A 25,429-nucleotide genomic window follows, 5' to 3' on the forward strand; every position below is an offset into this window, starting at 1 on the left:
GTGGCTGGAGTAGATAGGGAGGGGGACCGAGGGGTCAGAGAGGTGAGGGGAAGGCAGACCATGTCGAGAGGACTTTAGCTCTTGCTCTGAGAATCATGAGAGGCATTGCAGGGTTTGGAGCAGGGAGACACACACCCGAATTGGTTTGAACAGATCAGACTACAGGGAACAAGGTGGAGGTTTGAAGCCCAGCGAGGAGGCTGCTGCAGCCACCAGGCAAGAGGTGATGGAGGCCTGAAGCAGGACAAGGCTGCAGAGCGGATGACCTGGGTCAGATTCTAGTATGTTCTGAAGGGGGAGCTAATGGGCTTTGCTGATAAACTGGATACGGGGTGGCAGAGAGCAAGTTGAGGACACCACCGCCATTGAGGCCCAAGGCCAGGCCACTCTTAGAATCTCCTGTCCTCATTCTTTCAGCAAACGCTCTGAGCTCCTACTGTGTGCCAGGCCCTGGGTGAGGCACTGAGGTACAGAGGTGGGCATGGGGCAGGATGGGCATCCTGCAGCATCCAAGACGGACCTGGCTGGCCCCCTAAGTAGGAGCTACCAAGGGAGAGAACAAGCCCCAGGCCCCAGGCCCAGGAGACAGTCTGATTGACAGTAGGAGGTGGAGGGGAGTAAACCAATTCCTGGAGCTTTCAAATGTATTAAACAGCAGGTAGCAGCTTACAGACTAACATGAGAGCAGAGGAAGCAAGAATGTTACCCAGGGTGCCTCTCCAAGAAATGGTCCCTTCTTACCCCATGGGTTCCAAATTGTTCAAATCATGTGCCCAATCAGCAACATCCACTTCCTAACATGTGCATATTTATTTAATATTTATGCATGTGCACATATATTAAGAGAATATGTATAAGGTATGACACAGATGAAAATGGACATTAAAAAGATGTCCTGGCATTAAAAAGATGGCCCTGGCAGGCATGGCTCAGTTGGGTAGGCGTCATCACACAAACTGAAAAGTTGTGGGTTCAATTCCCGGTCAGGGCACATGCCTGGGTTGCAGGCTTGGTCCCCAGTCCAGGAGCGTGCAAGAGGCAACCGATCAAGGTTTCTCTCTCACATTAATGTTTGTCTCCCTCTCTTTCTTCTTCCCACCCCCTCTCTCTGGAATCAATAAAAGGAGAAAAAAAAGATGACGTATAAAATCATGTATATTGAAGTTCTTGTAGTTTCCTCCTGTTTTCTAAAGGATTGCCTTGTGCGCACCCTTGGTTGATCCATCCTCCAGGTGGAGAGGCTGCACATCACCTATCTAACCAACCTGCTTCGTGCACACACTTGCAAACACATTTGTGCACACGCACAACCCCCGTTGCATTCCTGCCCAGACCATCTGTCTCCTCCGCCCTTGCCCACCATCGTCCCATAGTTCTCTGCCCACCAGCCCTCCCACCACCTGCCCTGCAACAGTCCCAGCCGCCACCGTCCCACCCTCAGGTCCCCCTCCAGGGAGCTCTTGGCCTTACACTCTGGAGATGACCCTTTGGCGGCTCCATACTGCCCTGAAGTCTGCATGTGTCTCTTCAGACACCTGTTCCCAGTCCCATAGGGATTATTCCAAACCTCACCCTCCTCAGGCCTCCATCCCAAACACCACCCCATCCTCTCACCAGACCGTGGATCTCCTACTGCAACAAGAAGTGGTGCCCAGGAAAGAGGTGACCCTCAGCAGCCTGCCCCACACCTGCAGATTCACCTGTGCACCCTCCAGTCCCTAGGGCCTTTCTCGGGCTCAGGGAGAAGCGGTTCCTCCAGGGGCCAAGGGCACTTTTCCCTCCTGGGCTGGCGTCCCAACCTCTGCAGCCCCTCACCTGCTCAAACCAACCACCCTCTCCTGAATCTCCATCCGCTTCTCCCTTCTGCTGGTCCTTCCCCTTCGTGTGGAATTGCATCCAAGTGTCTTCCTTGTTTCAAAAGGACAAGAGGAAATGAGCCTTTTCTCCGGCCCACAGCTCTCAGGAATCCACGTGCTCTACCTCTGCTTCCTCACTGCCCATCTCCTCCTTCCCCTAAAGCCTCCCCCACATCCAATGGCCACTTCCCACACCAATGGCCACAGCTCGGTCTTCATCACAGGTGCCCTTTCGATGAGTTTAGTACTGCTGCCCAACACCATCCGTCCAGAAACTGTCTCCCTCAGCAAATCCTCATCGATAAAACATGCTGTTCCAACTGCTTTCCCAACCTCCCGGCCCCACCCGGGACGGGCCACCTGCATTTCCTACTTAGATGGTCATCGTGGCCAACGGCCAGCGGCCTGAACTCCCTGGCTCCACCCCGCCCCCACTGTCTTTTCTGCATTCAGCAGGGAAAGGGTCCTATCCAAACCTGTTAGATGCTGTCCCTCCTCTGCTTGAAGCCTTCCCAGGGCTCCCATCTCTGCGGAATAAGAACAAAAATCCTTACTTACTGGGACACTCCCCTAGACAGCCACATGTCTCACCCCTGACTTCCCTCAGGTCTCTGCTTAAATGTCACCTCCTCAGAAAGGCTGTCCCTGTCCACCTTGTTTTACATAGCCACCCTCCTTCCATCCCTTCACCTGGCTTTGGTTTTCTCTCTTCGCACTTATTACCACCTGTTCTTAAAAGCAGTTCTTCTGGCCTGTGAGCTACATGAAGGCAGGGACCATGCCTGTTTCACTCACTGCTGGGTTCCCAGGGCCTAGAACAGTGCCTGGCTCACAGGAGGCGCTCAAACGTGTCTCCTGAATGCACAGATGTTCCTCCCACCTCTCAGGTTGCTCCTGCTTCTCTTCACACCCTGCACTGTTGGTGTTTCCCAGGACTTAGTCTCAGCTCTTGGCTTCCTCTCTCACTCAGTGGCACTGTCCTCAGGGCTGCCCACACTCCTGCAGCCCTGTCTCCAAACTGCCCCACGATGACACCAAATGGGCATCTGATGGGTTCCTGTGCCTCAAACCCGGAACCCAGACATCTCCCCTCTGAGACCTCTAAGTGTCTTAACTCCAAAATTGTCTGACACTCAGCTCTTTGCTCCCTGCCCACAAATCTCTCTGTTTAAAGTATTACCACCCAGCCAGCAGGCCTCTGCACCATGGGGCTGTTCTTCACCCCCTCCTCACCCCCAGACAGCAGATCCCACCCATCCTGCCACTTCAGCTTATCAGTATCCGTCTTCTGTCATCCTGGCTCTTGCCCTGGCTCAGGCCTCATCAACTCCCACCTGGGTTCTCCACCCCAAGTCTCACCCCCTCATCCATCTTTGGCTCCCTTGGGCGCCTGGTGCTTGGGCAACACTGGCCAAGCCAAAGGATGGATTTAAACTAAAGGCTTTTGGGTCAGAAGGTCACCCAGCTCATCCCTTCAGCATGCAGTGGAATGTTCTCTCCAGGCGTCCATCCACCTGGCCTGGTAATCTGGGCTGGGGATGCCGTGGGGCAAATATCACTGATGTAGGAGGCAGGCAGGCCCAAGTTCACATCCTGACCCCTGCGCTGACTTGCCACATGGTTTCTCCATCCACAAAATGGAGAAAATGATCGTGTGTCACGGGTGGCTGGGAAGACCGGTGAGCTTGTCACGTGCCACTGTCAGCCTGCTGCTGGGCTACGTGAGGGCTACGTGTAGCCCACTTGGGCAAGAATGCAGTAGATCAATGGGCTTTCATTTAATTCAGCGTAATCTCTGTTTTGAGCTCTACACCACTGGGAGGGGGACGCTCAGCCAAGTCAGTCCAAGGGTGGCAGATAAGCTCAGGGTTGGGAATGTCACTTGTCCTTGCTTGTGTTCTCAACGGGTCCCCAATCATGCTTGGTCTTCGGCAGAGTTCATGCAAGTGTTTGCCACATCATCTCCTAGGTAAGGGGCCCTCGGGTTGAGTGCTCCCCTCATGACCCCTAGTGACCAGATCACTGCCAAGTCACTCTGTGCCTGGGGAGCCTGCCACAAGGTCAGGCACGAAGGCCTAAACACACCTGGCAGTCACTTTCCCCTGGGTCCTGTCATTTGTTGGGTAGCAGCAGAGCCTAGAAAGTGAGAGCCCCAACTCTGCAGCCCAACAGTTGGGATTCGAGACCCATTCTGCCTGTTCCTCGCTGTGTGACCTGGGTCAAGTTGCTTCACCACTCTGAGCCTCGGTTTCCTCACCTACAGAGTGGAGTGACACCACAGGATGATGCACATGAAGTCCTTGACCCAGTGCCAGGCATGCAGTAAACTCTCCATAAATGTGGGCTGTTTCCATTAGGTGCTTTCCCTGGAAATAGAAACACAAGTCCTATCATTCCTGGGTCCTTCCCCTGGCTCAGGAATAGGCAGTATTTGAAGAGTCATGTCTCTCCCTCCTACTTCCCCCAGCCCCAGCCAGGAATGCTTGCTACCTTCTGTGGCCATGGTCATGACCCTCCTCCGGCTCTTCCCTTGGGCATTCTCTCAGTCTAGAGTCTTTGAAACTCCAACACCTCTTTTGGTCTTCTGCTATAATAACCCGAAAAGAAAAAAACTGAGTTTCAAATAGCTTTATCTAGTAGCATCATCATCACCATCACCATGGCCATCAGGTATGACCAGGGGTGATGGGAGATCATCTGCCTCCCCAGACCCAGCAAAGTTCTGTTCATCTGGGTAGGTGCAGGGGTGCCATTGCAAGTTCCCAACGGCCTGCGCCTGCCCAGCCTGTGCCCCCAGTTCCTCTCCTGTACAGATAAGAAAACTGAGGCCGAGGAAGGGAAGGAACTTGCCAAAGTCCTGCAGCAGCAAAAACCAATCATGATTCTCACTCTACTTCAGGTTCTTTCTCCTACAGGAGGGGGTCAGGGAGGTGGGGGGGGCAAGGTCTGAGAGGCAGCAGACGTCCCCTTCTGCATCAGCATTCCTGAATCCCCCACTCTTCTCCCAGCATGAAGCCGGCTTGATGTCCTCTGCCCTGCACTCAGATGTGCATGGGGTGGGGGGTGCCCTGCCCTTGTTCTCTCTCCCTGTTTCTCGCTCTCCTCCCTTGAACCCCTCTCCCTTTCCTTCCTTCTACTGTTCTCACCTTCCTTCCACCTCTCTTTCTTCTCCTCCTCCTCCTCCTTCCTTCTGGAAAGCCTCTGCCCCAGTGACTCACGTCCGGACTATTGGTGGGCTGCACATCAGCTCCTGGCAGCAGCCAGGAATGTTGAGGGGGTTGGGGGACAGAGTTGGCTGGGGAGCAGGCTTCCGTAGCTGAGCCGTGTGGTGCTGTGGTTAGTTACATGGCCTCCCGGGGTCAGTGCTCTTCACTCAGTGCCCCATCGGTGAGCCATGTGATGTGGGGTCAAGAGCAGCAGAGCTGGGAAGCATCTGCCTGCAGCACGCTCCCAATAAAGGCTCTCTTAGTCTTGTCATCCTGCCAGCTGGCCCAGCTCTCCCAGCCAGGAAGTGCCATGCTTGGCCCTCTCTCACGCCCCCGGCCAGGGGCCCACTCTGCAGATGAGGAGAGTGGGGAACACTAGAACCAGACACGGCCCACAGGCTCCTGGCCCATTCTCAGCACCAGACTGAGTCTCTGGGGCCCCAGGGGCAGGGCAGACTCCAAACCCCAAAACCCTGGGTTTCTCCACTTTCTCCCCTATACCAGTGACAGCCAGCCCTTGGTGCCTATGTCACCGTCTGTCCCTGTCACTCTCTTTTCATGTCTCTGTCTCTCCTGTGGCTCTCACAGTGGCCCTCTGGTTTCTGTGTATGTGTCTGTCACTCTGAGATTCGCTCTCCTATCCAGCTGCTGTCTCCCTGAGTCTCTCCTTGTCATTCTCTCAAGTTCTCCTCTAACCACTAGACAATCTGTTCCCCACCACCACCATTACCTCCCCAGTGTCCACATTCTCTGTCCGCACTGGAGGACACACCGAATGGCCAGCACCCACTCCTCAACCAGGCTACTCAGCAGGGGCCTCTTTCTCTTCCTTCTGCACCCAAAGCCCAGGGGGAGGGCTCAGGGGCTGGGCAGGAGCCTCCAACCTGGCACTGCCCCGTAGCCTCTGCTGTTTGCTTCAGGTCCCTGACGTCAAACCTCAGAATAACTCAGCGCCCCAGCCTGGTGGTTGCTAAGCCTTGCCTGACTGGACATGGGTCAAAAGCACATCCAGCGGGAAAGCAGCGTGGGGTCCTGACCCAGCCCGAGACCCTCCCTCACTCGCCTGGGACTCCCAGCTTCCCCGGCCTCCCCAGGCTGCCCGTAAATTCTTGGCATTTTCAGCCTTGGGTTATCCAAACAAGAAATGAATCTGGGTTGCCAAACCAAATCTCTTGGGGTTTGATTTCCTAACCTTACCACTGGCTGCTTTCTGTTTGGGGCTGGGGGATGGAGTAGAGAAAACAGCATCTGTTTCTTGGAGGAATAAGGTTATTTTTCCAAGAAGGGAACCTAGAAAGGCTGGCACAGATGCCCTCAGCCCAGGGATGGCCTGGGAGCAGTGGCCACAGAGGCCCCTAGCATGGCTTCTACCAGAGGAACAGGTATATTTGTTCAAGCAGTGTGGCCCACCTTTCCTTCGAGGCTCCAGAGCTCAGCAGGCTGGACAGACACAGACCCTCTCCCTCTTCTCTCATTGGGCAGGAAATGTGAGAAAATAGGCCCCACATCTGTCCCCTGAGCCTACACCTCTGGCCTCTGAGCATTTGCTTAACCACAGAGCTGGCTCTGAAATGCCTGGAATGGACCCCGGAAACCCTCTGTGGGATCTGAAGGGGGCTGAGCTGAGGTCAAGGGGTCATGTCCCAGTGGTGCTACTAACCAGCTGTAGGGTCCTGGGGCAGGCACTTGCATCATTTGGTTCCTCTAGAAAGTGGAACTCAGAATACTCCCTGTCTCCCAGAGACAGCACAGGATAAGGATAACCAGCATCTGCTAAGCACTGAATGTGTGTTAGATGCTGTACTATGTGCCTTGAGACGATTATTGCACTTAATTCTCACAATAAGCCTATGAAGCAGGAGTGCTTGCCCATTAATGGATGGGGAAACTGAGGCTCCAAAAGATGATGTGACTGGCCCAAGGTGACACAGCAAAGAAGGGTGAGGTCAGAGTCACACCTAAATACACCAGACACCCTCCGACCTCAGGCCTCTGCACTTGTCTTTCTCTTCTCCTGGAGTTCCCGTCCTTCTGACTTCCCCATAGCTGGCCCCTTCTCATCTTCTGAGCGCAGCAGCCCCCTCCCGTGAGGGTTTCCCCACCACTCTGGCTAAACTTGCCCCTGAACTCGATCATTACCCCATCTTGTTCTCTTCATAGCACTCATTACCATCGGAATTTAACTGATGGATTTAGTGGAATGCACTGGAATCATATAACATGCCAGTTTTGTTCCCTCCTGATTCCCTAATATTGGGTTGGCCAAAAAGTCCATTTAGTTTTTTCTGTAAAATAAGAGACAAATTTTCATTTTCACCAATAACTTGATTGATTTGGATATTTTGAGTATGTCAGCTACCTCCTGCTATTGCTTCTAGTGGACCGAGGCCAGGGGGGCTGCTAAACATCTTCCAATGCATTTCAATCTTTCAGTTGCATTTTTACCTTTCTTGAAATAATAAAGCACATTTTCTTCCATCTTCGATATTAAAATGGCTGCACAAAAATTCACCAATTTTGAAAATGTTTTTAAATGCACGCTGATATGACAGCTGTCGCAATGCAATCTAACAAATTTGTTTTGAATGAAGTTAAGGACAACTAAGCACTACTAGAACCATTGTACAGAAAAAAACAAAATGAACTTCTTGACCAACCCAATACCTAGGAAAGTGCCTGGCATGTAGTAGGTGCTCAAGAAATAATTCCTGAGGGAATACATGAGTGAAACTCAGAGTGAGGAATTACTTTGAGGAAACATATTTATTATGATGATATATATCAGATGCTTGAAAGAACCTTGTGTTGGTGGGTTTGTTTTCTATTGTTTTTTATATCACATACAGTGAAGTTTACCCTTTTACATATAGTTCTGTGAGTTTTGACAAATGTGCAGAGTCATGTAACTACCCCCATAATCATGATATGGATATTGCCAAACTCCGAAAAGTTCTTGTGTTCCTTGAGTCAGTCCTTGCCCCCAGGCCCAAGTGCCTTGCAACCATGGCTTCTGACTTTTCCAGAAAGTCATATAAATGAATCAAACAGCATGTAGCCTTTTGAGTCTGGCTTTTTTTCACTCAGCATAATGCACCTGAGAGTCATTCAGATTACTGTGAGAGTTCATTTATATTGCTGAGTAGAGTCCATTGGATGGATGGACAAAGCTGTTTATCTGTTCGTTAGTTGAAGTCGTTTTTATTTAAACAATGCAAGAGAAAAGCAACGTTGGCTACTGAGACTGCTCATCCACAGATGCTCATTTGCTGTCTTTCTGAAATACCTTTCTTCTTCCCCCGGCCCCACTTTCCATCAAGGCCCTTCGCAAATGCCCTCTCCCCAATAAGGAGCAGGGTTGACTGTCCCCATGTCACAGATTGGTAAAGTGAGCTCAGAGAAATGTAGCCCTCAACTACTAGAGGCCCACAGCTGGAGCAGAATAGAGCCAGAACTCAAACCCAGGGCCAAGAAGAAAGGGGAGGAAGCCAAGCGTCAAAGATCAGCCTCTTTGCAGGCTGGAAAGGTGTTAGGAATCCAGGCCCCACTCCCCATCTGAGCCCTGAACATTCGCCAGCATGAGGATGACAGAGAAGGGGCAGGTCTGACGGGGTGGGGGAGGCCATGGTAGAGCCTATCCCATGTTGATGCCTCCATTGGAATCCTTCTTCCATTACTTCAGCTGGTTCCTGAGCTCTGGTCCAGACCCAACCCCCTTCACACAGGCTGACATTAGTCACCAGAGCCCCACCTGGGCCATCGTGGCCCATCTAGCCTGGATTACCTATCCCAGGTGGAAAATTGGTTGATGGGCCCCAGCTGCAGGTGACATTTGCCCCACCCAGCCACTGCATCCAAAGGACAAGTGAGAACCAGTGAGGGTTCTGAGGGAGCTCCTGTCACTCAAAATAACCCCAAACCACCCTGAGGTCCCACCCAGCTTTGCAGACCTGAGGAAGCCCCTGAGCAAGGAGTCTTGGAACCTAGCCCACCAAATAGTGACCTTAGCAAGCCTTCTGGGCCTCAGTTTGTCCATCTGTAAACTGCTTGAGGGAGATGCCTGAGAGGGTCTGTGGTAGGAATGAACTTGCTATTTCTCAGCATGGAGCAGAAACTCAGGGCCTAGGGGCCTGTATGTTAAACCAGGTCCCAGGAGGTTCACGACTCATGGGAAAGTCCAAGAGCAGCCTCAGTGTAACTCTGCTTACCCTCACCCACCCTGGTGTGCCCTGGCCAGCCACCAGTTAGACTACCCGGGAGCTGACAGAAGGATGAAGGGAGGGGGAGCATGGGGGTCTGGCCCCTGGGGATGATGGTAGCTGGGTCTCGGGCAGAGCGAAGTGAACCAATTCAAAACGCGCATTGGTTTCATAGTGGCCAGCACTTACTCGTGGATTGAGTGTGGCAGGTGAGAAAAAGAAGAGTCCAGGATGAGGTCTGGTTTGGGGCTTAAGAACTGGGTGGGACCATTTGCTGAGAGCGGAAAGACAAAGGGAGAATGGGGTAGGAGTGCAGGGATGGGTGCTGGGCTCTGAGGAACCAAGGGTTCCATGTTGGATGCTTTTGCTTGAGATGCTTGTTGAAAACCCATATAGAGACAACGAGTGAGTGGGACATTCAGGGAGAAGTCTAGAGGGGGCTGTAGAAGTCCTAGAATTGATGGAGCACCTCCTGCAGGACCCTAATGCACTGTGGCCTCAGACACTTTGGCATCTGATCCTGAGTGAAGCATATGGAAGCCTTTCCAGAATAATACTTTAAAGCGCAAAAAATAAAAATAAAAAGAACACCCAGTGATGTTGCCATTGTAATCAAAATATTAAAATTAAATCGGTGCTCTAGCTGTAGCATTATTTAATGGTCAGTTCAAGAATGTCCTTAATTCCAGAGTCATAATGAGCGAAAACAGTGTGTTAAGATACTGTAACATGTGTGTTGTGATATGAAATTACATGTGATTTCTGTTGGTCACAAAGTCCCAGGATCGGCTGGCTAAATAGTGCTATGGTTCATGGCCTATGCTAATAATTAAAGAAAATGCCAAATTTTAATTACATGTTAGTGAACAAAAGATGTAAATTTTTTTCTCATTCATATTCATGGACCCTCTCGACTTCTCTTCACAGATCCTGCGGTCCCGTTAAGGACCCTTGACCTTGGGAGAGAATATACCAAGAGAAAATGGCCCAGGACTAGGCTATGAGCCACATGTAGGAGCCAGTTAAGGAGGAGACAGAGAGGAGGTGATGGGGGAGAGAGAAGTATAAGTAGGGGAAAGTGCTTCCAGAAAAATGGAGTGGTCACCTGGGTTAACTGCTGCTGAGAACACAGAAGTGTCCCTTGACCCTGCGTTGTCAAGGGGGCCAGAACAAGGCGAGTTAAAGAAGGGGGTCCAGGGCTGGGAAGACAGGCAGGGGGCCGGGGAATGTACAGGATTTAACAGGACTGGGTTTTGTTTTTTGGTTTTTTATTTCTTAAGGGGGATAAATACACAGCTTTTATTATATTATTTTTATGCTTTTTTCCTATATATGTGAAGTACACCATAATGATGTTCTTAAATTTTTTAAGGTGAGGGTGAGGCTGGAGGTGAGAAAATGGTAATGATTTGTTCAAGAAGTTGTGTTGTTGAAGGGAGCAGAGAAATTAGAAGCACGGTTGACAGGGTCTGTGGGGTCCGGGATATTTTTTTCTTTACTTTTTAGATGGGAGCTATTGAAGCATGTTTTGTTGCAGAGGACAGTGAGTGAGGGCTGAGGATGCAACGGAAGAAGGGGGGCAACGGGACAGAGGCTTGAGAAGCTTGGAAGTGTTCGTCTCCCTGGTCCTCGGTTCTCTTTGTGACCTCTACACCCAGGGTCCTCACACTTGAGTCCAGATCAGATTCACTGGATGGCTTGGTGCAACCCAGAGTTTCTGATTCAGCAGGTCTTGGGTGAGACCTAGAAATGTGCATTTCTAACAAGCTCCGTGGAGACGCTGCTCCAAGGACCACACTTTGAAAACCAGTGTTCTAATGAATACCGCCTGCCCACATGCGCCCCCTTCAGGATTTGATCTAGCACTGCAATGAAAGGTGCTCATTCAAAAGCCCTCTGGAGAGGAAAGGATGGGAGCAGCCAAGCTTACCACCTCTCTTTCTTGGAAGAACCAGTCTTCCCGGGGATGCTGGGAGCTGCTCTGTGGGACCTCATGGGAGACTGAGGGAGAGAGTGAGGAAAGAAGGTGGAAGAAGGAAGGGTGGGGGAAAAGGAGTAGCAAGAGACTGGCATGTGTGCAGAATGGAGAGGGAGTGGAGGAGGGGCACTGAGCCCTAAGAACACACTGTTCACCTTTGCAACTTGATCCTGGTGTCACAGCCAGACCAACTTCTGCTCTTGGGGTAAAAAAAAAAAACAGCCCCATCAAAGAAATGAACATTATCTTGTCAGATCCCAGAACTTTCAAGCTGGGAGAACCCTTGGAGACTAGGTTTATCAGCCCTGTTTGGCAGGTGGAGAGGGCCAGGAAAATAAAAATTCCTGTTTGGCAGATAAGTCTGCAAACTCTTATATTCAGAAAGATGTCTCCCCATCCTCTGCTGCTGGCTGTCCCCTGGGAAGCTGGATAATCGGTCTGACTTTGGGGGCTATTGCTGACCCTTGCTGCTCTCCTTTTCTATTAATTCATTGAATTCATATCTTTTGAGCACCCAGCCTGTGTTAAGCATTGTGCTAGCCATGGAGATAAACTGGGTGAGCAGGACCAACTTCCTGGCTTTATGGAATTGACATTCCAAGAGTAAAACAGGCAATAAACAGATAGATACTATAAAGTCAGGGATTGATAAGTAGTAAGAGGAGACCTGAAATGACATGAGGGAGTCAGCCATACTTATGGGGATGGTAAGAAGAAGGGTTTCCAAGCAGAGGGAACACAGCATGTGCAAAGGCCTTAGGTAGGAGAGATGTCATAGAGGCCAGTACTTCTGGAGCGAGTGAGGAAGATAAGAGTAAAAGAGAGAATCAGAGTGGTAGCGGGAGCCCAGGTCATACAGGAAACTACTGTCATAGCAGACTTTGGCTTTTCCTCTGAATAAGATAGAAAACCCTTGGAGGGTTTTGAGCAGAGGAAGAATGTGATGTAACTTAGATTTAACAGGATCCCTCTGGCTGCTGAGTGGAGGATGAACTAGCCAGAGAGTGACAAGAGTGGAGGCAGAAAGGCTGCTGAAATAGTCCAGGTGAGAGGTAATCGTGGCCTGGCGTGGCAGGGAGGCCTCTCCTGGTTTTTCTGTGTCCTTCATGGACCAGAGAAAGGACAGGAGCCTTCCCCCAGCCCCTGCCCGTGACCTCAGCCCATGGTCTCCCTACAGCTAGAAAGGTACATCCAGATGAACTTGAGGCCAGAGCTGGCGCAGGTGCAACACCATATAGTCCAGAACCAGACGGCCACCATGCTGGAGCTGGGCACCAGCCTCCTGAACCAGACCACTGCCCGGACCCGCAGGCTGACTGACGTGGAGGCTCAGGTACCAGAGGGTGAGCGGGCGGCTTTGAGGGGCCTGGTCATCTTGCCTTGACCTCTGTTCCCGGATAACATCAGGGCCTCCTCTGGGCCTATAAACACCCCTCCCCCTCCCCCCAGAGTCCCTCCTGATGACCCTGTCACAAAATTGCCTTTCATCAGGCCATGAGTCCTGGGGGTGACACTGGGTTTGGCTCTTTGGCTTCTGTGACTCCAATGTCCTGATACATGTTGGACACTGAGATGAAGGGAGACAGCTTACCACCCCCTGACCCCAGGGGGCTCACCAGGGAAGATAGATAATAAACAATTCATTAGACCTCAAGGGACCAGTGACTGAGAGAGGAGACAGCTGTATAAATGGGATGGTGCATAAGTGAATGGGTGAAAGGTAACTGACAAATGGGTATGTGTTTTTTGAACCCCTACTACGTGCCAGGCACTGCTGTAGGTGCCTGGTTGTAGCTTACAGCATTAAATAAAACAGGTATGCATCCCTAGCCCCATGTGTGGTGGGAGTAGCCACAGGGATGGGTTGCAGGTTTAGACAGTGAGGCCAGGAAGGCAGCACCGAGAAGATAGTATTGGAGTGCTTACTGGGAGAGGAGTCCAGACAAGGAAAACAGCATGTGCAAAGGCCCAAAGATGGCACCAGGCTGACAAGCTCCAGGAACATCAAGAAAACTAGTGTGGCAGGAGTGGCAAGGGGATGAGTAGTGGGCCAGGGGTCAGAAAGGCGACAGGGGCAGGTGGCATCTCAGGGCTTTGAAGGCCACAGTGAGGACTGGGCTTTTCCATTTCATGAGGTGGGAGCCACAGAAAGCTTTTGAGCAGAGGGGCCACATTTTAAAAAGCTGCCTCAGGCTGCTGATCAGAAAATAGACTGTAGGGGACAAAGGCAGGAACAGGGAACTCTGAACAGCTGTCACAGGACACAGAGTGATAACAGAGGCCAGGTCCAGAGTGTGGGCCATGGAGGGAGAGGGAAGTGGTCAGGTAGTCATTTGGAAGATGGAGCTGATGGGACTTGCTGATAGATTAGGTGTAGAGGCCAAGGGTGAGTCCTCCTGGGGCCTTAGCAGTAGCGATGGGCAGAGCAAATTTAGAAAGCGGATCATAGGCTCAGTTAGGCCTGTGAGTGAGTGAGTGAGTGAGTGAGTGAGTGAGTGAATAAACCACAGGAACTAACTACTGGGAGGGTGGAGACAGATCAGCAAGTTTCTGGAATGACAGAGCCTGTGGGAGGACAGGTGGTTGCTGGCAGGCCTCCTGCGGGGCTTACATAGCACCCCAACCCCTCCTGCTTTCCGAAGCAGGTACTGAACCAGACATCAAGAATGAAGATCCAGCTGCTGGAGACCTCACTGTCCACCAACAAGCTGGAGAAGCAGCTGCTGCTACAGGGCCATGAGCTCTACCAGCTGCAGGGCCACAACAGGTGGGCACTGGCACCAGGGCCCCAGCTAAGAGCCAGGGCCGGGCTGGGGTCCGGGTGAGCATGAGAGCCAGGACCGGGCTGGAGCCAGGGCCAGGGTTGGAAGCTGGACTTGGGCTCGTGCCTGCGACAGGGGCTGGGGACAGAACTACAGACCTGGATTAGGACTGGAGTGAGGGACCATTTGGGGGCTACAGCTAGAGCTACACCTGGGACTTGGCCAGGGCAGGGGTGAGGACTCAAATCAGAGCTGAAGACCAGACTGCAGCTAGGAGTGAAGGTAGACACTGGGGCTGGGCTGCGGCTGGGACTGGGGGCCAGGCTGTATAAGGCCTGGTTACCCAGCCCTGGGTGCGGAGAGGGGACAGGTATTTTCCTAGAGCCCAGAACACCCTGATTCTTTCCTTCTTCTTTCCTTCCTTCCTTCCTTCTTTCTTTTTTCTTTCTTTTTTCCTTTCTCCATTTATTTATTTCATAATTTTTAACAGCATTATTGAGCTACAATTTACACACCATACAATTTACCCTGTATATTTTAATTTGATTTATTTATTTGTAAATAAATAAATCTGATCTCATCCACCAGTTTTCCTTTCCAGAAGCAACCATAATTACCAGTTTCTTGTCTGCACTGGTGGAGAATCTCTTCATTTATAAGCAGATACCCATGAGGGGAACACCCTTTAAATTACAAAGGAAAAAAAGTCATGGGATATAGCTAAGGCAGAAGAGCAGACATCCAAAGCTGATTTCATCTCAGTTTCGAGTTGAGTACAGAAAAAACTGCCAAGGTCAGGGTGCTGGAGGAGGCAAAACCCACACAGAGAGACAGCCACAGGCCTGTGTACAGGATGCAATGTTATTGTTGCTCAGATGATGGGTCAAGATAAGTCCATAAGGATCTCCCAGCTCCCTCTGACCTGGGTGCAGTTAATGATAGTTTGTCACCTTCTCATTCTTATGCTCCCACCCCAAGGCAGGGGAGGGCAAGGATTGGGACAGTTTCCATCACTCCAAATTGGCACCAGGTGCCTAGAAGTCAGTGAAGATGGATGTCATCAATAAAGTCTTGGTCCATGGAGCTGGCTAAAACTCTAGAATCTAAGTGTGCCCAAGTTCTCTCTTCCTGCAACATAACTTGTGATCCAAGGGAAACTCCTTCTGCCCTGGCTGGACTTAGTTAGTGTTTTAGTCTGGAGAATAGGTCAGCATAACCTCACACATAAGAAAATCTCTCCATTTCCCTCAACCACCCACCAACCGCAGAAGTAGCCGCTGTTCCTAGTTTGTTGTGTGTCTTTCTGTTCATTCAACCAAGAGTATTTTTTTTGGAGGGGGAGGGGGAAGGAATTCTTTTTTGAGCTCTTACCATGTGTCAGGCACTATTATACACCCAGGGGTTACAGAAGTGAATGAACACACAAAAACCCCTGTCCTGGTAAAGCTGACATTCTATAAGCTGATATTCCATGTTTCTTATAAACAGGTATGAGTAATCCCTTTTTGCCCCATTTAAACTCAAATGTAGCATTCCACTCTTCCACGACTTGTTTTGGGGTGTTTTCTGTTGTTGTTATTGTTGTTGTTTTCTTTTTTTCAGTTATCCTAGAGATGGTTCTGTAAGTGCATGACACCCTTGCTCATTCCCGTCTCCAACTGCATGGTTGTTGTATGGCTGTCCCTGCATTTATTTCCACATCCCAATTAATGAGTATTGAGGTTGTCTCCAGTTTTTTACAGTTGCAGACAGTACTGCAATGAATAACATCTATGTCTCACTGCACACCCATAAGCAGATCTGTGGGATAAAACGCCAAACATGAAAGAGCTGAATCAAAAGCCTTTCTTTAGGGTGGGTGGGTGGGGCTCTTCTTTTTTAAAACTCATTACAAAAATGCCTCATATTCATATCATCAGACAATAGAGACCTGTGTAAAATGAAAGGGCAAGTCGGCCCCTCCACCCAGCCCCTCTTCCTCCTCTCCTACCCCATCCACTCAAAACTGCTCAGCAGAAGTAGCAGCACTCAGCGGATTTTCTTCCCCTTTTCTACTGCACAGGCACCACTGTGTCCTTCCACTGTCCTTCTGCGCCTTTTCCTGTAAGTTCACCTGTAACTCTCTCTGTTCACATTAATACTTCTTTTCCTCTCTTTCTCATCATCCCACATGTGGAGTTAGACTAAAGGCACTGCTGTGGCCCCACACCAAGTCCTGAGCATCTTTCCAGTTCTGTGCAAATGATTCTGCCTTCCTCCTCTTCGGGGCTCCAGAATATTTCCAGGGGCACCAAACAGAACGGACTCAGCTAGCCTTGGCTACTAGGCGGTTAGGCTGTTTTGTTTTATCCTATTACAACCCATCCCCCAGCGGACAATCTTGTCCTTGCTCCCGGGAGTTACCTCCTGAGAGGGGACTGCTGGATGGAAGGGCAGCAGATTTGGGATTTGGTTCTGGCTACCTGGTTGCTGGCATATTCCTCCCACCCATACTTCTCTTCTCTACTGGGCCCAAATCCATCTTGCTGTTTTCTCGAATCCTCATTCTGCGCCACGGACCTCTGGGTTTCGCAACCCTGAACTGGACGCTCCACCTCTCTGAGCCCCAGGGCCGCTCTCTGTACCGTGGAGTCCCCCTGGGAGCCAGGGGAAAGTGTGCAAGTGTGGCTGCCTGCGGAGGACGGCGGGCTCACCCCTGTGCGCCTCGCCCCGCCCCGCCCCGCAGCGCGCTGGAGACGCGGGTGCAAGCCCTGGAGACGCAGCAGCAGGCGGAGCTGGCCAACCTCCGCGGGGAGAAGGAGCAGCTGCGGCGCCTCCTGAGCCGCCAGAACGGCGCCCTCAGCGACCTTGAGCGCAGCCTGCGTGCCGCCAGCAGCAACTCCAACCTCCTGCAGCTGCAGCAGCACCACCTGCTGGAGTCGGTGCAGCACCTGTTGCGCCTGGTGGCCCAGGGCGCTGGTGAGCGGGGTACGCACAGTGCGGGAAGAGGGCAGGAAGAGGCTGGCCGCAGACACTGCTTACCCTACGGGCCTGGAAGCCACCACCAGGAAGGCCTCATCCTTTTCCCCCCACCTGTGAAATGGAAATAACAAACAATAATAATAATGATGACAACAGTCCTAACAGGAGCCAATCCAGACCCTTCTCCAGACTCTAGGAGAAACCCTGGTCATGCCCCTATCCCTCTCTTGGCCTCAGTTTCCCCATCTGTTTAATGGAAATGATGATAATAACAAGGACAACACCAGCTTAGACTAACAATTTTGGATTCCAGAATCCATACTCCATTCCCACTTGCTTGGGCTTGCCCCGCCCCTCCCTGGGCCTGTTTCCCTACCTATAGAATGGGGAGGTTGGATTTAGTGCACCCCTAAGGACTTCTCTCACCCTAATACCCTTTCCCATGAGCCCAAGAGGGCCAAAGAGACGTGAGGAGGCTCCTCTGGCCCTGACTTCTGAGAAAAGAGAACAATGCATGAGCTAGCTCCCTATTTTCCACTGGCTCCTTCTATGGGGCTCCCTGGGAATGGCCAAGGCATTCCTGATTCCAGCTTCGGTCACTCAGTCAGTAAACACTTCCTGAGCACCTACTATGTGCCAGGCCCAGTGCTAGGTGCTGGGCTTACAGCAGTGAACAACATAGCCATGGCCTGTGTCTCTTGCAAAAATGCCCACCCCTCACCCTCCCCCATCTGTGGGTCTCAGAGGGAAGGAGAAGGAAATGCATATTTGTTGAGTGCCTACTATGTGCCAGATGATCTGCTAGCAGTGTTTCTGAACTTTCCAGACCATGAAAGGCCTAAAAAATGCTGTGCTAAGGAAAGGGAACTTGAACCTGAAGGCAGCGGGGAGTCAGTCCCTAGGGAACTGTGAACAGGGTAGGACTGTTTTAGGAAGCTTGATTGGAACCATGGAGTGGAGGATGGCTTAGTGAGAAAAAAAGACAAAAGAAAGGGTTCCTGCTGCTACTGGATCATGATAGGGGAGACTAGAAAGCCTTTAGAGCACAAGGAATCTAGCAATGGTGTTGGATGCCAGGCACTGTGGCTGGCAGCAGTGTGGGACCAGAGGATGGCTCCATGGCTCCACCTAAGTCAGGCAGACACTACTGGATAGGGGTGTGAGACCCAAGGAAGCTATTGGCAGCAGAAGCAGCTATCTTCCAAATCCTGAGGTACAGGGTGACCTGAACCCATCACCAGTTGGTATATTGCCCTGGCAGGGAGGCTGCTGAAATTAATCCCATGTATGGATTCCTTGTAGTTCAGCCCAGGGCACTGGGTCCCGGCATGATGCCTGTCCCTGCAGGCTCACCACTAACCCAGCCTCCAGCTGTGGCCCAATGTCTGCTCACCAGTCTGGGGGAAAGTTGTATTGGACACCTCACTTCCGGTACCCTTTGCCCAAAGGCCCTGTTCTCCTGCTGCACTGTCACTAGGGAAGGGCAGTAGGGCATTGTTTCTCTTCCCCATCTAAATGAAGAAACTGAAAGAGGATTAGTCACCAGGTGTAGAACAAAAGATTGGATGGAGACAGGCACAGGAACCAGGCATCCTTGAAGCTTAGTAGGAAGCCTGCATTGCTTTGTCCTAGGGAGGTGGAGGCTGGCAATGGGTGGAGAACTCATAGCATTTAGAAGGTTATAAGGACTGGGACACAGGCAGAAAAAAACCTAACGCATGCGCAGTATCGGAAGCAGCATTCGTTAACACAGTCTGTTTGCTCAGCCTTATATAGGCTTAGTAGTGGAGACCCAAGGGGAAGTGGGTAGTAGGAAGAACACAGGCTTTGCAATCAGATGGACCAGAGTTCAAGCCCCAGCTTCTTCACTTACTAGCCCTGGGATCTGCCCAAGTCACTTAACATCTCAGAGCCTCAACTTTCCTCACCTATACAATGGGAATAATAACAGCACCTATTGCACAGAGTTCTTGCACAGAGATCAAATAAGTTCATGTACATTAAGGGGCTGAACACAGTGCCTAAGACCAAAATGGGACAGTGTTGTACAAACTACCAGCCTAGAGATTCAAAGGGACCCGGGCTGGGCCAAACTATGTTGATATCAATACCAGCCCATTCTTACTGTTAAGCCCCCTGAAAATATTTTTTCTGGCCCCAGACTGCCCCTGGCAGCACTGGCTAAGAAACACTCCAATACACAATAGATATCTCACTTTAATTGTTATTATTATTATTGTCATTATCGCTACGTTGTTGACTTAAGGAAAACGATAGTGGAGAGAGCCTTGGGAAGGCTGACTGGAAATCTGAGACCAACTCCCAGCTCTGACCTCACCTGGCTGGGGAAAGCTGGGGACTGTCCCTGCTCGCCTTCAGGCCTGCACCTTCCCGGTCTTGGCTGGATTACAGTTTCCCTTGGACCAGGGGGCTGAAAGCTGAGGCCACAGAGACTCTGCCCAGGGAGTGTTTATGTATGGTGGATTTGGGGCCTTGGTCATTTCCTTTGTGATCTAGGAAAAACTGCCTCCTTCTAACAGGTGCCCCAGCTCCAGGACCTAGGATCCAGATTCAAGTATGAGGCCAACACAGGAAGTCCTGCCCCCTGGTAGCCTCCTGGTTCCTCGTTGGTGAGGATACCTATCCATCTGGAATTTTAGGCCCATCCTTGGATAACCACCTACCTAGAGATTGGATTCAGGTAGACTCACAGCTCAAACCTCTCACTGGATCCCGCTAAAGGGGGACAGAGAGGGGACTTTGAAGCCCTCTCTGTTTATTTGTCCACAGTCACTTTTCAGGCAAACCTGAAGCCCCCAAGAGCCAGTGGGGTTCAGTCATTATAATTCTCCTGAGAGAAGAAACATGGGCTCTTAAGACCAGTGGTCAGCTCCAGGGCTGCAGGGATATCCAGCTGAGCAGTGGGCTATGGAACCCTGGGTCTCCCACACAAGGGAGCTCCAAGGACAAATCCCTGGGGTGAGGGAAGGCTCTGCCCCTGCCAGCTGTGTGCCCTTGAGCCAGTTACTTCACTCCTGGGCCTCAGTTTTCTGGGCTGTGGAAGTGGGGAGTGCCCCATTGGAGTTCAGACCCCAATTGCCCTCTCCTGAAAGATTCTAGTGGCCTTATCTCTGGCCTCCCTGATTTGAGTCTTGTCCCCTCTAGTCTCCGTTCCACACTCTGGCCAGAGTGCTCTACCTTGGCACAGTCTGAGCTCCTCAGCCTGGCATTCAAGGCTGACCTGGCCCCTGCTGAAACTTCAGCCTCATGTGTCCTTCTTTGGTGACCCCTCTGAGCCAGACTTGCCCTACTCCTCTCTGGCTGACCAAACAACCAGTGCTCTCTCTGGCCTCAGCCCTGTTCTCATGGCATGAGTCATTTCCCCTCCTGGCCTCACTCAGTTCCCCTCACCACACCCTGTTGCCTGCACACACCAGGACTGTTCCCACCTTGGAGCCTTTGCATATGCTGTTCCTTTTGCCTGGAACACCCACTCCTTCACCACTTGGGCAACTCCAGGTCCCAGTTCACTGTCACTTTTTCTAGGAAACCTTCCCAGGTCTGATTCCTCTCCCTGTCCCGAGCCACTCCCAACCCAGAACCTGGCACAGAGCAGACAGGAGTGCCCACCTGGCCCCTCCCCTCTCTCCTAAGCTCACCTCCAGTTGTTTTTGCTTTGTCCCATTGCAGCCTCCATCATGGCAGCTGAGCAAGTGTTCCAGGACTGTGCAGAGATCCAGCGCTTCGGGGCCAATGTCAGTGGCATCTACACCATCCATGTGGCCAATATGACAGAGCCCAGGAAGGTTAGGGGGCTCTCTGGGGGCTGAAGCTAGCAGAGGTGCTGAGCCTAGGGCCTCACAGACAAACACCCCTCCCCTGTCAACTTCAGGCCTGTCCAATGATTTAGATTTCAAAGAAGGTGGGGGTGGCCCTCCCTTCTGGAGCCCCTCACCCAGCGAGGGGTCAGATCATGGGGTTAAAGCAGAAGTTCCCAAAGTTGTAAGTGTATCCTTCTCCTGCATCTTCTCTTTAAGTTGGAATCATGGAAAATAGATCTGTGTTGAAGGTAATGCTAGCTGACATAACAAACAAATCCTGAAATTCCAGGGTCTTAACGCAAAGAAGTTTATTTCCAGTTTACATACAGTCAGTTGAAGTCAGGAGTGGGGGTACCCTGCCCCACATGGGAAATTAGGGGCCATCTTCAGTGAGTGTCTCCCAAGGTTGCTTTGAGGTCCAGTTATCAGATGAGAAGGGGGTCAAGGGAACATGTGTAGGTCAGGAGGAAGGGTTTGGGGGCCAGGCCCAGTAGTGGAAGGGTGTGGGGAACAATTTTCCAGTATTCACACTTTGTACTTCCCTTTTTAATCTCCTTTCAGTTCTTCTGAATACATCAAAGGGAATGGCTCAGTTTGTTTCCAGATTGTCTTTAACACACCTGCCAGAACCCCCTTTTAACAAAAGGAGATCAGTCTCTTAATTTCTAGCTAGAATTTCACAACACTATTTTGTTTTTATTTATTTCACAATTTTCTGAACAAAGGCAAGTGTTACTAGTTTTCCACCTATGGTACTGATAAGATGTCCTTTTAAAATACATTTAGTCTAGGTATTACTTAAGTAAAAAAAAAAGAAAAGAAAAGGAGGGATACCATTTTTTAAATAAATATTCTATATGTAAATAGGTATTTAGCTTTGGTTGAATTTAGGAAGGTGTGAATGGCTGAAATTTGGGGACACTGATAGAGATGGAAGAGCTGGCCTAGGAGGCAAGAGATCTGGGCTCAAACCTAAATTTTACTTTAGACTCACTTGCCTTGAGCAAGTCCCTTCTCCTCTCTGGGCCTCAGTTTCCCTTACTGTTACCGTCACAGCAGACGCCACTGTCTTCTCTCACTGAGCAGGCCTTTACCATCTCAGAGCCTCTACTCCTGCTGCTCCTTCCACTGGAATTGCCATTCCCACTCATCTCTACCCAGCAGACATATTATCAACCAAGGCCATGTTCCAATGCCACCTCCTCTGGGAAGACTTCCAGTGTTTTCCAGTGACTCCTTTTTGAGGGCTCTCCTTGTAGCTGCCCAAATGTTTGTCATCAATAGTCTGCCTGCACTATCACTGCCTCCTCCAAACCAAGTCAATGCTGAGAGTTGATTTAAGTCTGTTTTGTCTCTGACACTTCTGATCCAGTGCTAGGCACCAAGTTTGTCCTCACTGAACATGGACCATGTAATGAACTGGCTGGAAAAAAATAATATGGGAGCAAAGGCAGACTGAAAGATGTGATTGTCATAGATGGTATGAGTTTTGAGAGAAAGAACTCTTTTTTTTTTTTTTTTTCTTATCCATATTGGCACCCAGTGCCTTGAATGGAGTCTGGCACATAGGAAGTGTCCAGAAAAATTTGTCCCCTGAATGGAATAGCATTTCTCGAATCTATACTGTGTGCCAAGCACTTCACACCTATCAGCATTTAGTCCTTACAGCAGCCCTGCAGTAATAGTGAGTGAAAAGCCTGCATTTATTCAGGTTGTTCTTTAGATGATTCATCTCATTTAATTCTCACAACAGCCCCAGCTGGCAGATGAAAAACCGAGGCGCATAGAGGTTAAGGCTCTGAGAAGGCGTGACTTGCTCTCTAGAAAAATGATGACAATGGGTGGGGAATTTACACCTGGATCGTTCTGATGCCCTTGACCACCAGGCTCACCTGTTGTTATATTGGCCAGATCACACTTGAGATGGCCCATACCTGGCTTCTGGCTGCCACTAAGGGCTCCCAACCCCCTCCCTCCACCAATTCCCTCAGGTTTTCTGTGACATGGTTACCAATGGAGGTGGATGGACCCTCATCCAGCGCCGTGAGAACGGCAGCGTGAATTTTCAGCGGAAATGGAAAGATTATAAACAGGTAACATTACTGCCATGAGGAGGGGCTTTCCAGCCCTGAAACCTGGTGTGGGAGGTGGGCTGTGGGCAGGGGAATGATTTGCCCTTAACCGTTCAGGGACTTCATGTTCTGAAATTTAACCTTCTTTTTGCAACTTCTAACATATATCCTAATAACAAAAGTTTAACTTTCTTTTTGTTTTAATTTTTAGAAAATATAATGTATATACATTGCTTTTAAGCTTAAATAATACAAAAAAAAAGGGAGGGCCGGAAAAATAATAATCTCCTTCTCCCACTCCTGGCTGAATTGCTTAAATAAATTTTCTTGTCTTTGTACACAAATGTGACCACATCTGCAGGAGAGATTCTGTAATGTGGAATTGCTGGCTCAGAGACCATGTTCATTTTACAAGATGAGAAATGGCATTCAATTGTTTTCCAACTTTTTAAATTAAATTTTGAATAAAGGACTTTTGGCAAGCCTACTGAAAAACTCAAAGCTTTCAAAAGCAAAACAAATGAACAAAGATGCCCACAAGGAAATGCAACAATATTACTTTTTGTGCCTGCTTGCTGTCCAATTGATAAATACTTAAAAATAAACACCAAACTAAGCTATGAGTGTTCTTGAACCTATTTGGTTTAAAACGGTTGTTAGAATAGCAAAGACATATGGGGTGCTCAGGTGCAGAAATACACAAAAAGAGTGCTGAATATTAACCATTAAGTTAATGAGCGGCACAGCAAGACTAACATGGGGAGTGGGGCTTCAGCGTGCCCTGTCCATGGTGCTGAATTCTTGTTCCGGTCAAGGGCGTTGGTTTCTTGTCACACTAGGGCACCAGAGTCTCCCACTTCTTTACATTTCTATGTTTCTGAATTTTTTCCACCTCACTGTTTATTTTTTATGTATTCATTTATTTATTTTGGTTGTATTTTTCATTACCATTTATCCCACTTATACACCCCTCCCCTCCCACAACCCTACCCTTTTGTCCATGTTGATGAGTCCTTTTTCCTTTTTGCTCTATGTTGATGAAATTTTACAATGGCTTTCATGTCACTGAACAAAGTTTGCTCTACCATTTATGCAGCTGAATAAAATCTTTAATTTTTAAATGAGATTTAACAACATGCACTAAGTGTACAAATCTTAAATACTAGACTCAGTAAATTTTTACATATGTACTCACCCATGTAACCGCTATTCATAGCTAGATATAGGACACTTCCAGCAACCCGGGAGTTCCCCTTGTGTCCCTCCAGTCAGTACTCCCCCAAAGGAAGTCATTATTATGACTTCTATCAACACACATTAGTCTTGCCTGTTCTTAAACTTAATAGGAATGTGATTCAATTATTTTTAACAGGCTTTTACATTTAAAAAAAGTCTTAGTCTTTTTGCTCTAGAAGTTGAGGAGCTCCCCTCTCCCCAAGTCTGCCCACACTGTACTTTATGAACTTGATCATCAGGTAAAGTGGTTTTGGATAAGTCGCCCCAGACTCTGGCCCAGCCCAGCTCTTTAACATACAGTTCACCTTGACCCTCCTTTCCTCCTAGGGCTTCGGTGACCCGGCTGGGGAGCACTGGCTAGGCAACGAGTTGGTGCACCAGCTCACCAGCAGGGGAGCCTACTCTCTGCGTTTGGAGCTGCAAGACTGGGAAGGCAACAAGGCTTATGCCCAGTATGAGCATTTCCAGCTGGGCAGCGAGGAGCAGCTGTACAGGTGGGCTCGGGGCCCAGGCTGGTGGGTGGGCTGAGGACCTTTGGCTAGTGGCTACAGAGTCTGCACCAAGGGTCTGTCTCTGGGTGTTTCCTGTTCCTACCATCTGTCCCCCATTTGGGCACACGTCACAGGATCTGGAGGCGGCTGGTTAGCACTCAGCACATCCGAGCCACTGCGTGGGGTGGAGAGAATGTTGCTGATGCTGCCATCTCTCATGGCAGGAAGGGCCTTTCCAGGTCAGTCACTCTAACACAGTCATTTTACAGAGGCCCAGAAGAGGCAAGGAGACCTCCTTATACTGCGAGGAGAGATGGAAAGATCCCTGGGCTGGGACTCAGGGGACTTGGGCTCATTCAGGCTCTGCTCCAGCTCACTTGGTAAACTTGAATGAGTCAAAGTTCTGGCTTCTCTGCTCCTCTGCTCCTCTGCTTCTTAACAACCAGATGAGCTTAAATATGAGCATATTATAATATCATCAAGGTCTCCCTCCCTCAGCCTGCCCTTGGATCTGTTTAGGAAAAGGAATGAGCACTTACTGAGCACCTACCATGTTCTACGCACATTACTCTATTTAATGTCCCATGACATTCTGAGGTAAGCATTGCTGTACCTACTTTAGTGATGTGGAAACTGAGGCACTGAGGTGATGCCTGTAATGAGTGGGCATTCTCCAGACAAAGAGAGAATAAGAAGGATATCTCAGACAATAAGAATGTTCTGAGAAAAGACAAAGAGAGAGTTGATATTCAGCTGGCCACAGACACCTGAAACCTGAGCAAGGCTCTTTCAAAGACTGCTGAGATCATAAGGAAGAGCCCCTGCTCATTCAGGAAAAGCTTAGGGGACT

The 25,429-nt window shown here is 50.0% G+C and overlaps 1 protein-coding gene across 2 annotated transcripts in view; it reads left to right on the top strand.

The window, feature by feature from the left end:
- ANGPT4 (angiopoietin 4) overlaps positions 1-25,429 on the top strand; it is a 31,571-nt gene that overhangs the window by 975 nt on the left and 5,167 nt on the right. Inside the window, exons 2-7 of one of the 2 annotated variants that reach the window (XM_090286166.1) lie at positions 12,414-12,569; positions 13,879-14,003; positions 16,724-16,965; positions 20,650-20,765; positions 22,772-22,873; positions 24,416-24,582. In XM_090286166.1, the coding sequence (XP_090142292.1) occupies positions 12,414-12,569; positions 13,879-14,003; positions 16,724-16,965; positions 20,650-20,765; positions 22,772-22,873; positions 24,416-24,582 (908 nt within the window). The remainder of the gene's footprint in view (positions 1-12,413; positions 12,570-13,878; positions 14,004-16,723; positions 16,966-20,649; positions 20,766-22,771; positions 22,874-24,415; positions 24,583-25,429) is intronic. The other variant, XM_090286167.1, reaches the window with a different exon arrangement.

The sequence above is a fragment of the Furipterus horrens genome, unplaced genomic scaffold (genome assembly GCF_987537825.1).
Source record: "Furipterus horrens unplaced genomic scaffold, mFurHor1.1.pri manual_scaffold_8, whole genome shotgun sequence".
NCBI classification, from domain to species: Eukaryota; Metazoa; Chordata; class Mammalia; order Chiroptera; family Furipteridae; genus Furipterus; species Furipterus horrens.